Source organism: Ictidomys tridecemlineatus, chromosome 10 (assembly GCF_052094955.1).
Source record: "Ictidomys tridecemlineatus isolate mIctTri1 chromosome 10, mIctTri1.hap1, whole genome shotgun sequence".
Lineage (NCBI taxonomy): Eukaryota > Metazoa > Chordata > Mammalia > Rodentia > Sciuridae > Ictidomys > Ictidomys tridecemlineatus.
In genome coordinates this window covers 104654537-104673648 of record NC_135486.1, presented here as the reverse complement: position 1 = coordinate 104673648, position 19112 = coordinate 104654537, and the positions used below count along the sequence as shown (strand labels likewise).

The 19112-nt window shown below is 55.7% G+C and overlaps 1 protein-coding gene across 5 annotated transcripts; it reads right to left on the bottom strand.

The window, feature by feature from the left end:
• Positions 1 to 747: 747 nt before the first annotated feature.
• Positions 748 to 13015, bottom strand: Mafk (MAF bZIP transcription factor K). 5 transcript variants are annotated; one of them, XM_078023574.1, is made up of 3 exons: positions 12808 to 13015; positions 4770 to 4849; positions 748 to 3806 (listed from the first exon to the last, which is right to left on the bottom strand). In XM_078023574.1, exons 2-3 carry the CDS (start codon positions 4803 to 4805, stop codon positions 3372 to 3374), a joined length of 471 nt encoding a protein of 156 aa, XP_077879700.1. In that variant the 5' UTR covers positions 4806 to 4849; positions 12808 to 13015; the 3' UTR covers positions 748 to 3371. The 5 variants fall into 5 exon arrangements, with proteins under 5 accessions (XP_077879700.1, XP_077879698.1, XP_077879699.1 ...); XM_078023572.1 differs by lacking the exon at positions 12808 to 13015 and adding an exon at positions 7908 to 11356; XM_078023573.1 differs by lacking the exon at positions 12808 to 13015 and adding an exon at positions 7365 to 7623.
• Positions 13016 to 19112: the final 6097 nt, after the last annotated feature.

Sequence of the window (19112 nt, the reverse complement as noted above, 5' to 3'; positions counted from 1 at the left end):
TTAGCTGGGGCTCCATTATTGCCATTCCTGGTATCAAAACCTTACTGTGGTCCCACAGACACAACCCCCACTGGATCAGACACGCTCTGAAGTTCTAACGTCCACTTCTGGTCAGCACAGGCCAGAGGAAGACACACTGGTGGTTGGAATCTCTGGGAAGCAGGACTCACTGCAAGCCCGACACTCTGGAGCTGCAGATAAGCACTGCCCCGTTGGCCTCTCTGAGGATGGTGAGGTGGGGCTGCTCACCATGAATCGGGTCAGAGGGGCAGCGTCTGCTCAGGACAGCCTGGCTGCCCTTGGATTTCCAGAGCCACCTGCTTGCTTTAGGCCAGTGCAGGGGCTTTACTCTCTGCCCTCAGCAGACCCAGAACCCCTCCCAACTTCCCACAGGCTTATCTCAGAGAAAACCCCAGTAAAGCTGGGCAGCAGCCTGGCTTGAAGGATGCCCGCCCTGTGGGGAAGGAAGCTCAGACCTGTGACCCCCAGCTCTAAAGCAGAGGTTGCACTGACTGCCAGAGGCCGGTGGCCAGGGTGGGACAGGGCACTTGGGAAGTCTCCCCCGAGCCAGCAAGTGAGCCTGGAGCAGAGGCAGAAGCTTCCATCCCAGGACTGCCCCTTGTCCAGAGGGTGGGCCCAGGTCCTGCTGGACTCCCCAGGGGGGAAAAACGAGGGTATGGGAGGGGGCACCCCAACAGCCCAGGATGCCAGGTCCTTGACCCAGAGAACCAGCTACACACGAGGATGTAAAACCAGGGGTTTCTTTATTGCAAAGGTACAAAAGCAGTCAGAGAGCAGCGACGTGTACAGCAATAAATTAGGTGGTGGCCGTGAGATGGGGGTGGGGTGGGGTGGGCACGGGGCACAAGTGCGGGTCCACAGCATGTGATCTCCTCTCAATAATTTATATCATGGGGAAAGCAGCAAAAAATAAATATTGAAATGGAACTGCGGCTGGGAGGCCAGGACGCGCTGTGCGTGGCATGTCCAGGGAGCGCCTGGCCACCCAGGAAAGGCAGAGCCCACCCTCTTTGGGAGGTCTGAGCCACGGGACAGAAAACAAACCCACGACAAAGAGGTCCTTGTCTTTTTCTTAAATAAAAATAAAATCATATATTAAATCGTGACAATAAAATTTCAGTGATCTCAAAGGAAAAGCAGAATGTGCCACTTCCTTCCCTGGCCCTGTGCCCGTGAGCATCCTGGACGGAGGCTCCCTGGGTGGTGATGGAAGTTCTGTCCACCCTGGAGGCCGAGTGTGGGGAGCTGCTTCTCTAGCACAGCACCACAGGCCAAGAGCGGGAAGCCACTCATAGCCAGAAGCCTGCCACATCCCAGAGATGTGACAGACCCCAGGGCTAGACAGAACTTGCAGCTGCGTGGCCTGCCCTGGGGGCCACCCAAGGTGCCTGCTGGGGCTAGACCTTGTCCCCAGGCCCAGCACACACCAGAGGGGGCAGCACACTCTCACCCCATCCAACACAACTCTGCACTAATGAAGATCTACAGTATCAAACTGGAAAAAACTTATGAAAAATCTGTACGATAAAATGTGTATATAATTTTATATATATATATATATATATTCTTTTTCTCTTTAAATATTTCCCATGGCCCTTATTGATATCCAATATGGATTACCTACCATGGCTATGGTATTGACAGCTTCAAGTGCCCGGCAGAGCCTCCTGCTCTGAGGCTCCAGTGTGACCCCGCGTAGCTGGGCTGCAGCTTGGCCAACCCTCAGCACTGCACTGGACCCAGAAGATCAGTCGCATGGTGGTGCCACCAGAGAAGCCCTGACGCTCTCTATTCACTTCTGACAGCAGACTCAGAACCACGTTGCAGCCCTCGGACCGCCTGTCCTCGGCCCTCCCTGCACATAGTGCGGCAGCTTGCTGGGGTACAGGGTAGGCCAGGAGGGAACTGGGAGTGAGGGGCGCAACTCCCTCACTGCCTGTCACGCACAGTGGCTTCCAGTTGGCAGCAGGACACAGGGCTCATGTTCCACCGGCTCACCCCAGACAGGGGTGTCCAAGCCAACTCCTCTTGCCAAGACCCCAGTCAGAGGAGGGTGCCCTGCAGCAGTGCTCTGGGAAAGGAAGTCCCAGAAGGATCCCCAAGATCATGAGCAGTTCAGAGCTCCATGAAGAAAGAGCAGGTGAAGGCTCTGGGTGATGGTCCAGCACCAGGGCGCAGGGACCCACCTCTGCCCCAAGCCCGTCTGGGGGCTCCTGGCTGACCTCAACATAGAGGCAGGCCCGTGAGGAGTTCCCTGCAGTGCCCTCACCCCCATGCTGTGCTCTCAGGCCTCCTTCATGTCCCCGGGCCCCATCTCAGAGCCTCGGCTCCATCCTCACCCCCCTCCCCGCCACTGCTCCACCCCACCCAGCAGCAGGAAGCACAGTGGTCTGTGGGATACTCCACCCAGGACATCAACTGACACGTCCATGTCCACCGACATCCCTGAGGCCTCCACTCCTCTCCAAACCACACAACCCTTCCCTACAGGCCTCAAGATCTCCGCCTTCCCCACCTCGATGAGCACAGCCAGCCAGAGGCAGCTCTAGGGAAACCAAGATCTGCTTTCCAGCAGCTGATGGGATGCTCCTGCCCTCATCTTGTGAAATCCAGGGATGGCCAGCAGGCTGGCAGAAAGCCAGCTGGCTCTGCTGGCTGGGCCTTGCTGGGCAGCCACCTTGGGTCACAGAGCACAAGGGAAACTTCACAACATACGCACAACTCTCTGCACACATACTGGACAGGCCTTCCTGACATGACCCCGGTGCTTCTGGTGTACAGGCCCTGTGACAGCAGGCCCGTGGGGGCACAGACACCAGCACACAGCCTCTCCCGTCTCTGCTTCCCAGGGCACAGGCTGGGTGTAAGGGCTAAAGCTCATCGTAGCACGCTTCAGTGGGACAACGGAAGACCAGAGCTGCCTTCGAGCTCCCTCACTCCCCCCCAGGGGCATCCAGAGCTCGGGGAGGTCAATACAGGGTGCCTGGCCCAGGTGGGAGCCATGGCAGGACGGTGTTAAAGGCTGCTTGCAAGAGGAGTGGAAGATGAGCCCCACACCCAGCCACAGGGGCCCCTCCTGCTGGCAGACCCTGCAGGGGACTGTGGGGTCATCTCCCACTGACTCCTGAAACAGACCCATCTGGAGAGGAGGGACAGGGCGTGAGGGTGGTGTGCACCTGTGTGTGCATGGGCGGTGTGCAGTGCCTAGCTCACAAGAGCCTACTCTTCATCTGGCACCTCACTTGTCCCCACTCTCAGCCCCGAGGGGTCTGCAATGACTGGTGTTTCGAGTCTGCGCCAGGACCCTGGGCAGGCACGAGGGAAGTGCCGCCTCACGGCCCAAGCAGGCACTAGGACGCGGCTGAGAAGGGCACAGAGGTGGAGGAGATCTCTGTGGACTTGACGATGGTGATGACGCTGGTGGTGGCCACCTTGGTGGGTGTGACGGGTCCGCGGGCCACAGTGCGGGCGAAGGTCTGCAGGGCCTCGTATTTGGAGCGCAGGGCGTCCAGCTCTAGCCGCATGCTGCTGTTCTCGCGGGCCAGCTTCTCCACCTCCTGCTGCAGCTCCACCCGCTGCCGCTCCAGCTCTTCCTTCTGTGTCACCCGCTTGATGCGGCAGCTGGCTGCGTAGCCACGGTTCTTGAGCGTGCGCCGACGCTGCTTCAGGCGGGTGACCTCCTCCTTAGTGAGCCCCCGGAGGTGCTGGTTCAACTCCCGCACTGACATGGACACCAGCTCATCATCACTGAGCACCGGGGCGTTCTCGCCTGCCTCCTTCTTGACCTGCAAGGCCACAGTGGGTCAGCACCAAGCCCCTGCAGTATCCACACCTCAGCCTGCTCTGCAGCAGCCCACAGCTGATTTGGGGCAGCAGAAAGACCCAGCAGTAGCACCCACCTGCCCTCTATCTGGGGCTAGTCCCCCTGCTACAACAGGGACATTGTGCACAGGACGCAGCACCACGAAGCCACATCAGGCAGTCCTACTACAGCTGCTGCTGTCACTGTGATCCTTTTGAACAGGGAGGACCTGATAGCTGTTCCCTCAGGAAGGCCACAGGTGACATCACCCTTACCACTGTAAGCCTCCCAAGTTCCATAAGGACATATGGAGGTCCTGCTCATGGGATGCTCCAACGCTGGGGACTGATTCAGGAAGGATCTCAACCAACCCTTCCAGGGTGAGGATGGGTGGCTCACTCTTCCCCTACCACCTGCACATCGGCCTCCCAGAGTGACACTGGGGTCTGGCTAGGCAGGGCCACCTCAAGGGAGCAGGAACCCCAGAAGTGGAATGGAGGTGCAGGGTACACACAATCTCAGTTCTGCATATGGTTCCCAAGAGCCCCAAACATGAAGGCCAACCCAAGGGCAGCCTGTCACAGAAGCTGAGGGCCCAGGAGGCAGCAAGCACCAGCAGAGATGGAGCCCGGTCACTGGAGCTGGAGCACCCCACCCACTGGAGGCCACTCTGCCCAAGCCTGGTACTGGGAATTCAATTCAGGCAGGAACAGAACCCGCAGACAAAGCCCCAGTTGGCAGGCATCTAACCCTACATCCCCGGTGTGTCACCCAACTCTGTTGAGAATGTTCTCCCAGCCTGTGGTCCCCACCTATTCCCAGGGACAGGGACTCCCTCACACCCTAAGGGCAAATCTGAGAAAGGAGGAGCTTCCAGGTCAGGAGGAATCTTTCTTGTGTAGTGCCCAGTACAGGGATGGCTGCCCAGGGCTGCCACCCGCCATACCTTTAACGCCTTGTTGGGCTTGGGATTAGTCGTCATAACCCGGGCACAGTCACCAGGACGGAAGTGCTGGGAAACTGCAACTGCAGAAACACAGAAGAACACAGAGGGCGAGTAGGTTAGCCCTGGTGAGCTCAGGACTGCGCACCATCTCCCTGCAAGAGGCTCCCAGGAGACAGCCTGTCACAGTACCCCAAGAACATCCCAAGGGGCTGCCCCAGCCCGTCTGCCCAGGAGGCTCCAGTAAGACCCAGCTCGGCTGACACTCTAGCCCAGCTCACAGAACAGTCAGGACTCTCAGCCCCAGGCCCAGAAGCTGTGTGGCCCCTTACTGCCCCCAAACCTGGCAGGTGCTGGAGCCCCCAGGACTGGGGGTGAAGCCTGGCACTGGCAGTTGTTGCTTCTTAACCCCACTCCCCTCCCACCTCACAAGATGTTGGCACCAGTGAAGTACAAGATGCTACAGCCAACAGAACACAGACCAGTCGCAAAGCTACCCCCAAGAATGGCCATGCCTGGACAGTGTCCCTGGCCTGGCAAGAGCTCTGGCTGATTCAGACCCGCAGGGAGAGAAAGGGCCCTTTCAGAGAGCCCCTGCCACTACTGAACCCCATCCTCAAAAGTGGACAGAGTAGAGCACTTGCCACCTCTCCCCAGCCCCATCCAGCCCGCCTGTCCCTGGCACCTACCGCAGGGAAGGGAACTGCAGCTGTGACATCACCACCTCAGCCTGGCTGCCCCTAGTCTGCTCAGGTGACTCTGGGGCCCCAAGGATGGGTGGGGGCTCCTGGTGGGCATCAGTTTAGAGAGAAGGGCCAGAGATAGGAGGTGAGGAGTCATGGCTGCCTCGCAGAACTAATCAACTGTCTGGTGAGACTTGTCCCCGCCAACCGCCCTTCTCATTTTAGAGTCTGCATTGTGTCACACATTCTAATCATTCATGAAAAACCCAGCCAAAGCATCCCAAGCATGATTCCCCTCTGATAGTTGCCATGACGACCTTGGGAAGTAGCCAACCCCTGATGGTTGCCATAGAAACAGAGAAGCCCAAAAGCAATCATGACTTCAGGTCAGGCCTGTGCAAAGACATCATGAGGTTGTCAGACAGTAAACAAACTCATTCATTTTAACCCCAGAAGAAAGGAGAGAAACACAGGGTGGCCACTGGATGGGCCACACCCCCACACATCCACATTCTAGGGATGAGTTGAAGCAGAAGCAGAGAAACACATGGAAAAGGGGTACAGAGGATAGACTGGGGCTGGATGGTGGGCGACCTCCACTACCCCTCTCCCTGCAGACCTGGGTCCCGCCACCCTCTAAACGAGAAGCTGCTGATAAACACAGGATCCACGCTCTGTGCTACAGACACCAGCACCTAGTGACTCCAGCTGCTCCCATGGAAACTTAAGTGGACAGCAGGGGCCAGCTGGGGAGCCTCAGGTAGGCTTGGGGCTCCTCTCAAGGGAGGCACTGAGGGAGCACCCTGACCCCTTATAGGCCCAGGCCTGAAATGGACAAGCAGCAGCTCAGGGTGAACATGGAGGTAAGAGCTGCTCTCCAACATGACTTGACCCGTGATGTGAGGGGGCCCGAGGCATGCCACCCCCACCACCCTGAGCTGGGTGACAGAGACCCTGGAGAAGCCTGGGCTCTGGCCACCCTGTAGGGCCCTGCAGGACCCAGGCGCCTGGGAGCTCCATGACTCCATGAGAAACTTTTCCATGCGAGGGAGGAGGGACCAGGCACCTCTTCCAGCAACTACAAGTCAGTGACATAACTATGCGGTGAGTCACCAGCTGTTTACAGAGCCGCTCACATTCCCACACAAGGACGCCCCTCCCACCCGTATGGCACTAGCTGGGGCCCCTGAGGCCAGTGGAAAAGGAAGGTGCTAGGGAAGGGGCCTCTGGTCAGACCCACAGGTGATGTGCTGTGCTCCGTGCTCCGTGGGGAGCTGAGGGACAGACCTTAACTCTAAGGAACTGCCTCCCATGACCACAGAGGTGGGACACCAAGGGACTAGGATGTGCAAGACTCAGTCTCCAGGGGACCACACTCAGAGAAGTCAAGCCCTTCCATGATTTGAGGACCCTTGGGTGGCCAGATAGGTCACTCCGATCCATCTGCCAACTCTGAGCCTACCACAACCACTTCGCTTGCCTCTGGGGACCCAAGACCACTGAGAGAAAGCAACCAACATGGGTCCTGGCTCAGGCCCTAGGGAGCGACGCAGGGAGGGGGCTCTGAATTCCAGAATCCCTTAGTCCTCAGACCTGCCATCTTAAAGAACACGGAGGACGAGAAGATGCAGACAAACCCACCCTCTTCCCAAGAGGCCTCTTCCCCACAGAACAAACCTCGGCTCTTCATGGGTCACTTCCTCAGAAAAATGAAGGAAGGAAACAAAGGGCCCAGGCTGGGCCCAGCAGGGGACACTAGACCCCACCTGGGTTCTCCCCCACCACCACACCTGCACCCACTCCTGAGCACCAGGCCCCTCCCAGGAGCCCAGCCCAGCAGTCCAGGCCAGGGGATAGGCTGGGGGTGGGGTGCAGGCAGGAGAAGCCCCCCCCCACCCTGCACTGGGCACCATACCCACATCTTTTCCCTCAGGCAGATGAGATCTCAGCTTCTGCCCCAGGAACCTGGTTCTGCTGGGGAAACCTGGATCCTCTGTTGGGATGGTTCGGCCAATGTCTGCCCCCATAAAAGGTGAGGACAGATGGGCTGCAGGTCAAGGTTCTGCCCTTCAGTCTGACGCCAGGCACAGGGGCAGCCCAGGCATGGTGCTTCTCATGAACCCAGTCCACCGGGTAGGCTGGTGCCTCTGCCCAGCACTCACAAAGTACACCCGTGCAGTACTGACCTTGCGTTGCTTTAAACATCAAAGGCAAGAAAAATGACAACTGGCCTTTGGAATGAGGTTCAAGGGAGAGCTTTACTTTTTTGCAGTGCTGGGGATGGAACCCAAGGCCTTGTACAGATCAGGCAAGAGCTCCACCCCTGAGCTGCACCTCCAGTCCCAGGAGACTGGAGACATCCCAGGACACATCCCAGGACAGGCAGCTGGTACATGTGAAAGAGTTTGCAAAACAAGTGACTTAAAAATGCTCTGAAGGGGCTCCCTAAGCCACTTACCTGAGAGCCACAGGGCACATCTCATGAGAAGACTCCTTTCTGAGCCTGGGCTAAGACTGTAGGCAGAAGGGTGTGTGGAGCCCACAGGAAGCCCCAGAGAAGCCCTCTTCCTGGCACTGGGGCCCAAGGCAGGCCTCTCTTGGGCAGCTTCTGGTGAGGGTGCTCTGGGCCTTCCATCAGCCAACAGCATACAAGACCCCATGCCCTGAGCTACTTGGAATTCTAGAAAAGTCACCTGAGAAGTTCAGCAGTCAAATACTGGGCCTGAGGGTGGGGTTTCTCCATAAAGTCAGGTGGCTGGCCAACTGCACTGGTCTCCATTCCCCCTGCATGCAACCACTTTCTAACCTAGGTGGGTTGAGAGTGCTCCCTGGCCCACATCCCAGGACAGGCAGCTGGTCAAGAAGGCTCACGTGGTGGAGCCTTACCTACCACACACAAAGTCCAGGGTGGATTCCAGCACCGCAAACAAACACAGGTGCACATGCAGCACCTTCCAGGTGACTACTAACATTTAAAGAGTTATCAGCTGTATCCATCTATATTCTCTGAGGGCATGCCAGCCACCCCTGGTAGTGTCCACTCCACAGAATTAGGGAGCCAGGGTGGGGAGCCCTCCTATTTCAGGATAGATCCAGGCAGGAGGCTGGAAGGCATGCTGCAGAGGATCCAATCCCAGCCTGGGTGTCCTGGGGGGGCAGGGCGGGGTGGCTTGGCTCAATAGCTCAGGAAGGGACCTTTCAGAAGCAGATCATCTCACATTCCAGGGATCATACTTTACTCTTCAACTTCCAGCTGCTGTCCCTGGTGCCCCACTGCTCTGACTGCACCTGGGGACATTTACATCTTCAGACTTCCCAGGCACACCGTGAGAAGGACTGGCCTGGGCCTGCGGGTGGGGTTTTCTCCATCAAATCAGGTGGCTGATCAGCCCCAGGGCCCTAAGTAACAGTGCTAGGGAGGCTTCCTAGGAGAAAAGAAGGCTCCACACAGTTCCCAAGTGTCCTGATGCTTAAGGAGATAAATGACTAGACAGGACCCTCTATGTCACCCTCTGCTGGAGCTCAGATGTGAAGCTGGGTGGGCTCTAGGTAAGACACTTGTTCTTTAGGGGTGATATGACTACAAGGCCAGGACCCTCCACTTTCAGCCCACCTGAGAAGGAGAGGTAAGCCTTTCCTTTCCTACTCTCCAGAGTGGGAAGGAGGTGCAGTGGCCCGCTGTCTCAGGACAGCAGATTCAAACTCTAGCTGGACACAGCAATAGCCCTTGCTCTCCAACCCCGGCCCTGATGGGTGCAAGTCCACAAAACCTGAAGCCACCGAGGCCCCAACTACCCCCTCGCAGGAGCTGGAAACACTTCTACAAGCACCCAAAGCAAGTGCCCTTCCTAGGAGCCACAGGGAGGCAGGGCCTACATTGCGCCAGCACCCAGTGGGTGCTTGTCAATAGTGCCAACCAATGGTAACCCAGCTGGTGCCACAGAAGAGCTAGTAATGGCCCAGCCCACTGAAGACCAGTAAGCCTCCACTGGCCCCTCCTGCCCTAGACATAGCCCCCTCGGTGTATAGTACTGTCCTGCAGCCTGGCCCTGGCTGGCCGCCCTCCAGCAAGCCACAACTGTCTGCCCAGCTCAGAGGACGTCTGGTCACCTTGTGCCTGCAGTCGCAGGAAGCTGTGTCATCCCAGCTACATCCAGAGGTGACTCAAGCCAGGGCTGCAGAGGCTGCAGCTACATAATACGCCCCCTCAAGCAGCCCCTACCTCACCCCAGCTCACTGAGTTGTCCCTCTGCCACCAGCTCCCCTTAAGGGTTCTATTCTGTACCCAGTCATTCTAAGGCTTCAGCCAATTCCAGGCTGGGCCAGGGATGTCCCCTGGGAAGAAACCAAGGGCAAAGACCTGCCTTTCCTCTCCCCAAACCCCTCCTCCTGGGTCTCTAGCTTAGTTTTGACAGTGCCCCCACATCATCAGGTGAAATCATCCCCAAGTCCCTCTGCTCTGTGACCAGGGCTTGAGGAACTAGTCCTCAAGTTCTCCTGCCCACACCCTGTCTCAGCTCAGGCCCTGACTTCTACCTGAACACAGGGCCAGTTTAACAGAACCCCCGACTTGGATCCTGGTGCCTCAAACACAGTCTCCCAGGCAGGTGGAGACTTTGAAGTCCTTCTTGAGCAGCTAATCTCTATCTGTCACCATCTCAGCCCTCCTCTTCTGGCTCCCAATAGACCCTGCTGTGCTGACCACAGCTCACTCCCCAACACACTTCTTCCAGAAAGTCCTCCTAGCTGTGTTCTTTGGGGCAAGCAATCACCTTGGAACAAGAGCTGTTTCTAGACCTTTCTGTTGACAGGCAGACCTCCTCAGTGCACAGAGAGCTCCTGGCAAGCAGGGAACAGGTCTTACCTACTTTAGCTCCCCACAGGGCACCCAGCCATTAAGAAAGGTCTGCTGCATATGCAGCGGGAGGGCTCCAGCAGGGAGCCTGGGTAAGGTGTTCATCCGACCCACCTCCCAGGGCACCAGAAAGCAGCACTGAAGAGCAGACAAGCACCAGACCAGGCTGACTCTGACCCGGGCCAGAGAGCGATACCTGGTAGTTACAGTCCCCTCACCTACAGTGGGAGATGCGATGGACCATGTGTGACCACTCAGGTTCATTCCTACCTGCTCTGAAATTCTACAATTTTCAGATAACACTTTCAGTTTCCTTAAACCATAAGAAAGAGGAAACATGGGGTCTGTGACTTATGAAAAGCAAAAGTGAATACGGAGCAACACATCTCCCATTAGCTGGGACAGGGAGGGTGGGGAACGCAGTGTGAGTCACTGTTTACTGCTCTCAGGAGCAGCCACACAGAATTCTCCCAGCTGGCCGGATTTCCATTTCCCGTGTGGACAGGACCTGAAATCCAGAAAGCCCAATGCAGAAGACTCCCGCCTTAGCAAAGTCCAGGGCAGAAACAGGCACAACTTCTTCTAGGTCTAGACGGGGACTGTAAACAAACCCTGGAGCCATCCCACAGCTCCAAGAGTGAAAGCTGAGAGTTGTGGACAAAGAATGGTTGGTAAACAGTCTTCCTCCACAGCAGCATCTAGGGCGCTAGGGGAAAGGCAACCCCTAGAAAAGTTGGCTTCCCAGGGACCCTCTATCCAACTCCCATTTCAGCAACCACCTGGAAAGTACGCAACACTGGACTTGGAACTAGTCCCTCTGACCTTGCTGGTCCAAATATAAAAGTAAATGTGCTCCAGAGGAAAGCCCAGTTTGCTTTTTGCCTTATTAAATATTCTGCTTTGGAATAAAGAGAGGGCTAGTTTTAAGTGATAAAAGCAGGTCCCCTCTGCCAAGGTCAGACTAATTGAGCTGCCTAAGGAGGGAGTTCTCATGAATGGTGCTGGCGACCCATAGTGCACAGCCCCCTTACCTCTCTGATCCCACTCACCTGATACAACTAATACCTTAAAAAAAAAAAAAAAAAAAAACCTCCCTGCAGCAGCTTAGGAGGCTGAAGCAGGAGGATCTCAAGTTCAGAGCCAGCCTCAGCAACTTAGTGAAGCCCTAAGCAATTTAGCAAGACCCTATCTCAAAATACAAATTTTTAAAAAAGGTTAGGGATGTGGCTCAGTGGTTAAGCACCCCTGGATTCAATACCTGGTACCAAAACCAAAACAAAAAACTCCCGGCCCTGAAAACACCAGGCTTGAAGAAGTCTAGCTCCAGGGTGCATCAGATCTTGCACATGCATTTCACCAAGATGCCCTGTGCAATCCCAATGTCACTCATCAATGCTAATAAAGGGGTCCTAGAGCCCATCCTGGTGGGTAAAGGGGAAAGATCTAGCCACAGACTTCTACCAGGCCATGCGGAAGGATTAGGGTCTGCTGCTTCTTGGGGCCAGACACCTGTCAACTGAATGAATGGTTAGGTGCATCCAATTTCTGCCTATGCTACCAGCTTCATGAAAAGCAACCCAGGACAATCTCTAACACAAGATCCAAGAGCAGGGAGCTAGCTGCCAGCCTTCCTAGACACAGGCTGCTACCCCAATAGGGCAACTTGTACGGAGCCAAAGTGCCTGCACAGGGTGAGGATGCCAGGGGGTATGGGGCCAGACCACTGGCTCTTCCTAAGGCAGACCTAAGACAGGCCCCAGAGACCAGAAGGCTTTCTGTGACCTGTGGTTTGCTAGACTTGCCTCATTTCTTGCCCCTGCTCCCAGGCTCCCCAGAAGTGTGCCCAGGCCAGCCACAGAGTAGACCATACCTATTGACTAACCTCACAGAAGCAGAGAACGCCCAAGAGGAGTTGGAGGAGACCTTGGCCCCTGACCACACCTGAGGAAAGTGACGGAAGCAACACGCGGGCCAAGACTGTCACCTGCCGCCCTCCCCACCCATAGCTTCCACATCGCGTCCTTCCTTCCGGCACCCCTGGCAGGTCAGCTGATTAGCGAGTGACACCAGCCACCAAGGCCGACGGAGACCGGCTGGCCCCTACCCACTCAGGGGGCACGTGCACCCTGCCCTGGGCGCGAGTCGCGCCTCTCAGGAAGTGTCTGAGCGCGGGCTTCCCCGCCGCGCGGCAGCTGCAGGTGAGCGGCGGCCGTCGCGCTCCTACACGTGCCGGTAGTGCCCCGGTGCGGGTCTCGGGTACCTCGTTACTGCGGAGCCCGGGTCCCGCTGACGGCCGGGCGCCACGGCCGGGCTCGGACCGGCGGCACGTGCGCGGGGACCGAGGGCGGTCGTCGGGCAGGTGTGCCCGCGGGTCTCGGCCCGTCCCGGCGGCCCCGGTGCTCGGCGGCCGTGACTCAGCGCCAGGCCGCCCGCCGCCCCGCGGAGCCGCGCGTCCCGCCCGCCCCGTGGCGTCCCGTCCCGCGGCCCGGCCGCCGCCCCTCACCTGGCCTCGCGGCCGGGGCGCGGCGGCTCCTCGCGGGCACGCGCTCTCCTCGCCGCTTCTCGCTCTCGCGCTCCCCGGGTCGCCGCCTCCGCTAGCGCACGGGCTCGGACTTCGCGAAGAACAACAAGTACCCAACGCCCGCCGCCGCCGCCGCCGCCCGCCGGCTCCAGCTCTGACACCGCTTCCGGGATCGCGCGTCGGCGCGCGTCACCGCCCGCCCCGCCCCCAGGCCCAGCCCCGCCCCGCCCGCAGAGGCTCCGCCCCGCTCCGGCGCCCGGCCTCCGGCCACGCCCATCGGGCTCCGCCCCCGCCTGCAGCTGGGCGGCCCCTGTGCGATTTAGTCACCGGCCAGGATTCGCGCTGGGATTGGCACCTGTGCCCACCTGTGTCTTCGTGGTGACCCCTCCCGTCTCCAGGCGCGCCCTGACCCTGCGTCCCTATCAGGCTGGGGGATGACAGGCGAGCTCCAGGGACCCCAGAGTGTCTACACCCTACAGTTCGCAGGCACACACAACCTGGGCATCATGTCGTGCCCCGTATCTAAGAGATACACACACCCCTGCCACCCACTGTAGTTCTAAGGTCAAACCAAGCGGAGCCGCGGCTGCTGAGGGTTCCTAGGAGCCTCGCACAGGGAGTGGAGAAAAGTTTGCTATGCCCAGGTCATAGGTCAAGGGGGAAGTGGTCTGGGCGCTAGGAATGGGTCCAGGATCCCAGTACCCACTCTGCAGGGCAGGTGGGTCCCACAGAGGACGAAGAGATGCCTAGTGTCCCCCACTGACCAACACTCTCATCTGTCTTGATTTCTCACTTGACCTAACAATGCATAAAGGAAACTATGTCTTTTTTTGTGAAAGACAATACTGTAAAGATGTGATTGTAAATGATTATTGACCAACGGCCTCAGTGTTCAGGAGCAGGAGAAACCCAGGCCCACCTGAAACCCCAGCACAGGCAGACCCAAGGTGGGCAAGTGCCTCCAGCCCTAGGAATCCTGAGAGGGATGCTCAGATGGCATGAGCCCCCAGAGGGGAACTGCTCCTCTTCCTGGCCCAGATGGGCAGAGCTGGAGGATGGCCATTCTGAGTCATTGGGATGAGCATGCCAGCCCCTGCTTAAAAACTCAAATGTGTTTCTGGGACCCTCCCTGAGAACCAGGAGCTGCCTAATGAGGCCTTCCTGGTCTGAGCTGAAGAAGAGGAAGCATGCCCAGACTCCCGCAGGCATAGGCAGCATCTGCCCAGGACCTTTAGAAGGCTGCTTTCCCAGGTCTGAGGTGCTGCCCGCACATCCTGGGGGTCAAAAGGAGCAACTGCCAAGGAGCCTGTGGGTCTCCTCAAGTGGTCAGCACCACCCAAGACCCTACTTTAGGAAGTGTCATGGCCTCATGCTACAGAGAACACCAGCCTCCTGCTTTTACTCCCAAAGACTCCTCTGGCCCTGGACGGTCGGGCAGTCCTTCACACTGGATGCACTCAACCTTGGAGACCTGCTTGTAAAGACTCTCAAACACTGGCTGCTACTACAGATCAACAGCAGCAGAGCTGACAATGGTTCCCCTTTGCAGAATGTGTTCAGAGTGGCTCGCCTGGGATCTAAAAGGTATTTCCCAAGTGGGGACACAGGTCACATGTGGAAATGACCTTTTTAGGGCAAGGGTTGAATCTTTGAGTCAGTTTCCTGGACTTCAAAGTAGGCTTAAAGCCAAGCATGGTGGTACATACCTGTCATCCCAGCAACTTGAGAGACTGAGGCAGGAGGATTGCAAGTTTTAGGCCAGCCTCAGCAATTTAGCAAGACCCTCAGCAACTTAGTGAGACCCTATCTCAAAATAAAAAATAAAAATAAAAAGGTAGCCCAGTGGTAGAGCAATCCTGGGTTCAATCCCCAGAACCACTACCACCAAAAAAAAAAAAAAAAAAATAGTGAGTTGGATGTGGGCTTTTAAAAAAAAATTTTATAGTTGTAGTTGGACACAATACCCTTACTTTTATTTGTTTTTATTTTTATTTGTTTTTGTTTTTATTTTTTATTTTAGGATGGAACCCAGTGCCTCACACATGCTAGGCAAGCACTTTACTGTTGAGCCACAACTTCAGCCCCTGGATGTGGACTCTTTAAACAAATGATGCGGAGACATTAGAAAACTTAGAAAAAGATAAAGTTGGGTCCCAGTTTGCCCACACCGTATATCACTATATATTTTAAATGGACCCAGAATTATAAATTTTTAAAAAGAAACCATTACATGGTGAAAAAGTTTTTGAAATGGGTGGAGGTGATGCTTTGTCCAGGAGTTCAAAATTTTTTTTACATGGTTTATTACAACAACAAAAAATTTAATCAAGTGAAAATAAACTGAACAATAAACAAATAAACACTCAAAACAAAATATTTTCCATTGGAAACATGTTAAGATCAATACGGGGCTTTATTACCATCTTACTGCAATTTTTTTACGTGTTACAAACCTACATACCCCATGTTTTCTGTAATCATGCAGATGTGAATGGAAGCTTGAATGATTAAATACATGAAAAGTCCATTTACTGCAGAGAATCATTTCACAAGGCAGCCACACTGGTTTTAGAGAACAAAATCATTCAAGAAATTCTCCAAGTATTTAGGTTCATTTTAGAATCTGTGAACCTTAAGCTGCTCCTCCTTGACAATGCCAACCTCCAAGAGAAACTGGCAAATGTTTTTTCTTTGGTCACCTTGAAGTTGAATAACCTCCCCGTATTCAGGATGTTCAATCACAGAACCATTACAGGCAAATTTCTTTTTGAAAGCTTTCACAAGTTTCTTTTTGTCATAATCATCTGCAATGCCCTGAACTGTAGTCAGTGTCTTCCTGCCATCTTGTGTAGGACAATTTTTTTTTTACGTTTTTAAAAAATAAAAGAAAATCATTGTTAAAAATCCCAATGTCATAAAAAAAAGATTTAAGGCAAAAATTATTACAAGTGAACTCATAATGCAAACTACATCTTAGGGAAAAAACACTTGCAACTCTGAGCACTAAGGGTAGTCTCCCTACCATGGAAAAGACTCCAAAGCTCTGGAGGCTGAAGAAGTGAGGCTCGTGAGTCCAAAGCCAACCTCCGCAACTTAGTGAGGCCCTAAGCAACTTAGTGAGACCCTGTCTCTAAATAAAATATAAAAAGGGCTGGGGATGTGGCTCAGTGGTTAAGTCTTCCTGGTTGCAATTTCTAGTACAAAAAAAAAAAAAGACTTCTAAAAATGTGTGTGTGCATGATGCGTGTGTGAATATAGTTATCATTTTTTTTTTTTTTTACTTTTTTGGTACCAGGAATTGAGCCCAGGGCCACTTAACTGCTAAGCCACATCTCCAGAATTTTTAATTTTTATTTTGAGAGAGGTTTTCACTAAACTACCCAGAGCCTCACTAAGTGGCAAAGGCTGGCCTTGAACTTCCATCCTGCCTCAGCCTCCTGAGTTGCTGGGATTACAGACACACACCACTGCACCCAGTTTCTTTTAGATCATTCTTTGTGACTGTCAGATCGTGTGACTTACCTATTATTAAAAACTTTAAAAGAAAGCTAAAATGGAGGGAACCATTGTTTCCAAGCCGCCGAGGAGTTCCAGCAACGTCCCTGGCACCTGATGATCCTCGATAACACTGCCTCTGGGTTCTGGCTTTGTGGCAGAGTTGGTGTTGGTTGTGGCTCGAGGCCCCTCTTTGCCCTCGCCCCAGCCAAACAGAGCTGGCACCCCCTGGAAGGGGCAGGATCCATCCCACCCTCCCTTCTTCTGGAGAGTTGGAGTGGACTCCATTGACCATGGCTGAGGTTAGGGAAAGGGGACAACATGGAGGCCACCCCTGATCACCGTGTGACAGGAACACAGGCTGGACTGAGCCAGTGCTAGCCCTGAGGGGAGTGGGGATTCCAGCAGTCCACCCCTCAGGACCTCTATAAATATTCCCCCAGGGACCCAGACCCCAGAATCGGGGTGTTGGGGTCTGGGAGAGGCTGGACTTCAGGCATCCTGCAGCGCCACCTTTGGTAGCCAAGCATGGCTCTCCGGGAGCTGAGACGGGGCCCAGTATTTGCGCCTCATGCCTGCAAAGGAGCAGCTGTTGAGGGCGGATGTTTGCTGACCATACAATGCATGACTCATGCGTCAGCGCACGGTTACAGTGCACAGCGCGGCCCTGACAGAGTCCAGTGCGTGGACACGGGCCAGGCGGGACTGCTGGCTCACCCGGGTGGAGGGGCAATCTGCCGGAGGGAAGGACCTGCAGCCGCAGGTTGCGCTGGTCAGCAGGATGGGCTGGTCAGCCACAGGATGGGCTGGGAACCCTGCTACCTTGTCCGCTGGCTTGGTGGAAGGAGATGGCCAGGTTTCGTCTTGGGGAGGAGGGATCTTGAAGTGGCTTTGTAGCAGAGAGGGGAGCAAAGGAGTTCCTGGAAAAGAAAGAGGCAGAGGTCATCATGCGCCTTGGCCATGGGGCAGCTGTGCACACTTGGGTGCATCCACCACCTTCTCTGAGCCTGTTTCTTCATCCCTAAAATGGGAATAGCATTGATTGGAGGAGCAAGTGCAGGGGGGGGTTCCTTGTGAACAGTGTGGAAAGACCGCCATGGTCACCGTCGCTGTCATCGTTATTGTTGCGAGCTTGTTTATCACCAGGGGATACAGTAGCTTTGTGCTCCCATCTCGAGCGCAATTCCTCAAACTTTCAGAGAAAAAAATAAATCTGTCCCCAGTCCCTCTCTCTGTCACAGCTCTCCTCTCCCCAGGCAGGTGAGGGGCAGGTATCTCAGGAGGGAGGGCTGGAGAGGACAGTCCCTGTCCCAAGCTGCTGAGACAGGTACAGGGGCAAGGGGAAAGTCTGGGCTCAGTTTCAACTGCCGTAATGACAAAGTCATTTGCTCAAGGCCACCTAGGTCTCAGTGGCTGGGATCCGAGTGCTCAGATCCATTCCTCAAAAGACAGCGTGGCCAAACCCCATGAATCACAGAGACGGACGGCAGCCAGCGGTGACCACAGCCCTGAAAACAGAGCCGCTGTCACCTGGGCATCTCACCAGGCGCCTCTGGGACGGACAGGGCCTGAGAGCCACCTCCCTCCACCACCAGGAGCCACAGCAGCCACTGATGGACCTGGGTCTGCAAAGGGCTGAGGAACCTAGAGAGCCCGGGGACAGTGGTTCCCACCCAGGGGTGACACAGGCCTGGGGGACCTGGGACAAACTCAGAGACATCTCTGCATCCTCAGTTGTCCTGAACTGAGTGAATGTCCCCCTCCCCGAGGAGACCCCAGGGCTGCTGTGTCCAACCAGGACTTTGGGGCTTCCGAGTTCATGTCACCATTGCCTGCCACTTGGGTCTGACCAGAACCCCACACCTTGGGTATCTGATGGGGTCCCCATCTACACTGCTCTGGCCTGAATGTGGATCCCCCACGTCTCATTCACATGCTGAGTTGCTGTCATGGTGACTGGTCTCAGGGTGGCAGTAAGCTCTGGGGCCTTTGAAAGGTTGTTGGGGATTCAAGTCCTCCTGATCCAAGCCTGGGAGGATCCCAGAGGAGAAGTCCCGAGGCCACCCTGCAGAAAGAGCCGGAGGGACGGGGGTTATGGCTTCAGTCATCTCTGGAAAAAGGCCTCGTCGTGTTACGGTCCTGAGCTGGGGACGCAGCTGCTGGCCGTGCTGTGGTCTGTCAGCGTCCACTAGTGAGCCGCACCTGCTCACGGGAGACACAGGGTTGTTTGGGTTGGGGACGACTTCCGGCAAGGCCAGGGTCAGTACTCACAGGTCTTTCATCCAAATCTGGCTGTCCCTGCACATACGCAGGACAACGTCCTCACAGAACCCTCCTTACCTTCCGGGTGACAAGGCTGAGCTGCTGGTGCTTTGGGGGAGATCCCAGTCCCAGGCTGAAGGACTGAGACCTGGGGAAGGAAAGAGACTGGCGTAGGTCCTGGAGGGCCAAGGGCTGGGAGACGACGGCCCAGCTCAAGGAGAGAGAATTCACACTCCCCTCTGTCTTCTTTCTGTTTGGCCTCCCGGACGGGGCGGTGCTGCCCACGTGGGGACAGCAACGTCTTCTCTGCTCCACCCTCAACTCAAAGGCCGATCTGGGCAGCCCTTTGCCAGTCACATTGACACCAAGTGGTCACAGCTACCGATCCTCCAAACCTCTGATACCAGCCGGGGGGCCTACGATTCACATCCATTCCCACAACCACCCGAGTAAGCAGAGCCCACAGGTTAGGGACTCGATCCCACCACACAGCTCCTGTATCAGATGCCGGCCACAAATAGGGTCCCCGT

What these genes read in the sequence shown, in the direction of transcription:
- Mafk (XM_078023572.1), bottom strand. Translation starts at nt 8,109, where the DNA reads ATGGGGTCTTGTATGCTGTTGGCTGATGGAAGGCCCAGAGCACCCTCA. An exon ending in ATGTGCCCTGTGGCTCTCAG is followed by an intron (nt 4,850 to 7,907) that starts GTAAGTGGCTTA and finishes GTGTTTCTGCAG; the next exon opens with TTGCAGTTTCCCAGCACTTC. An exon ending in AGCCCAACAAGGCGTTAAAG is followed by an intron (nt 3,807 to 4,769) that starts GTATGGCGGGTG and finishes GTGGCCTTGCAG; the next exon opens with GTCAAGAAGGAGGCAGGCGA.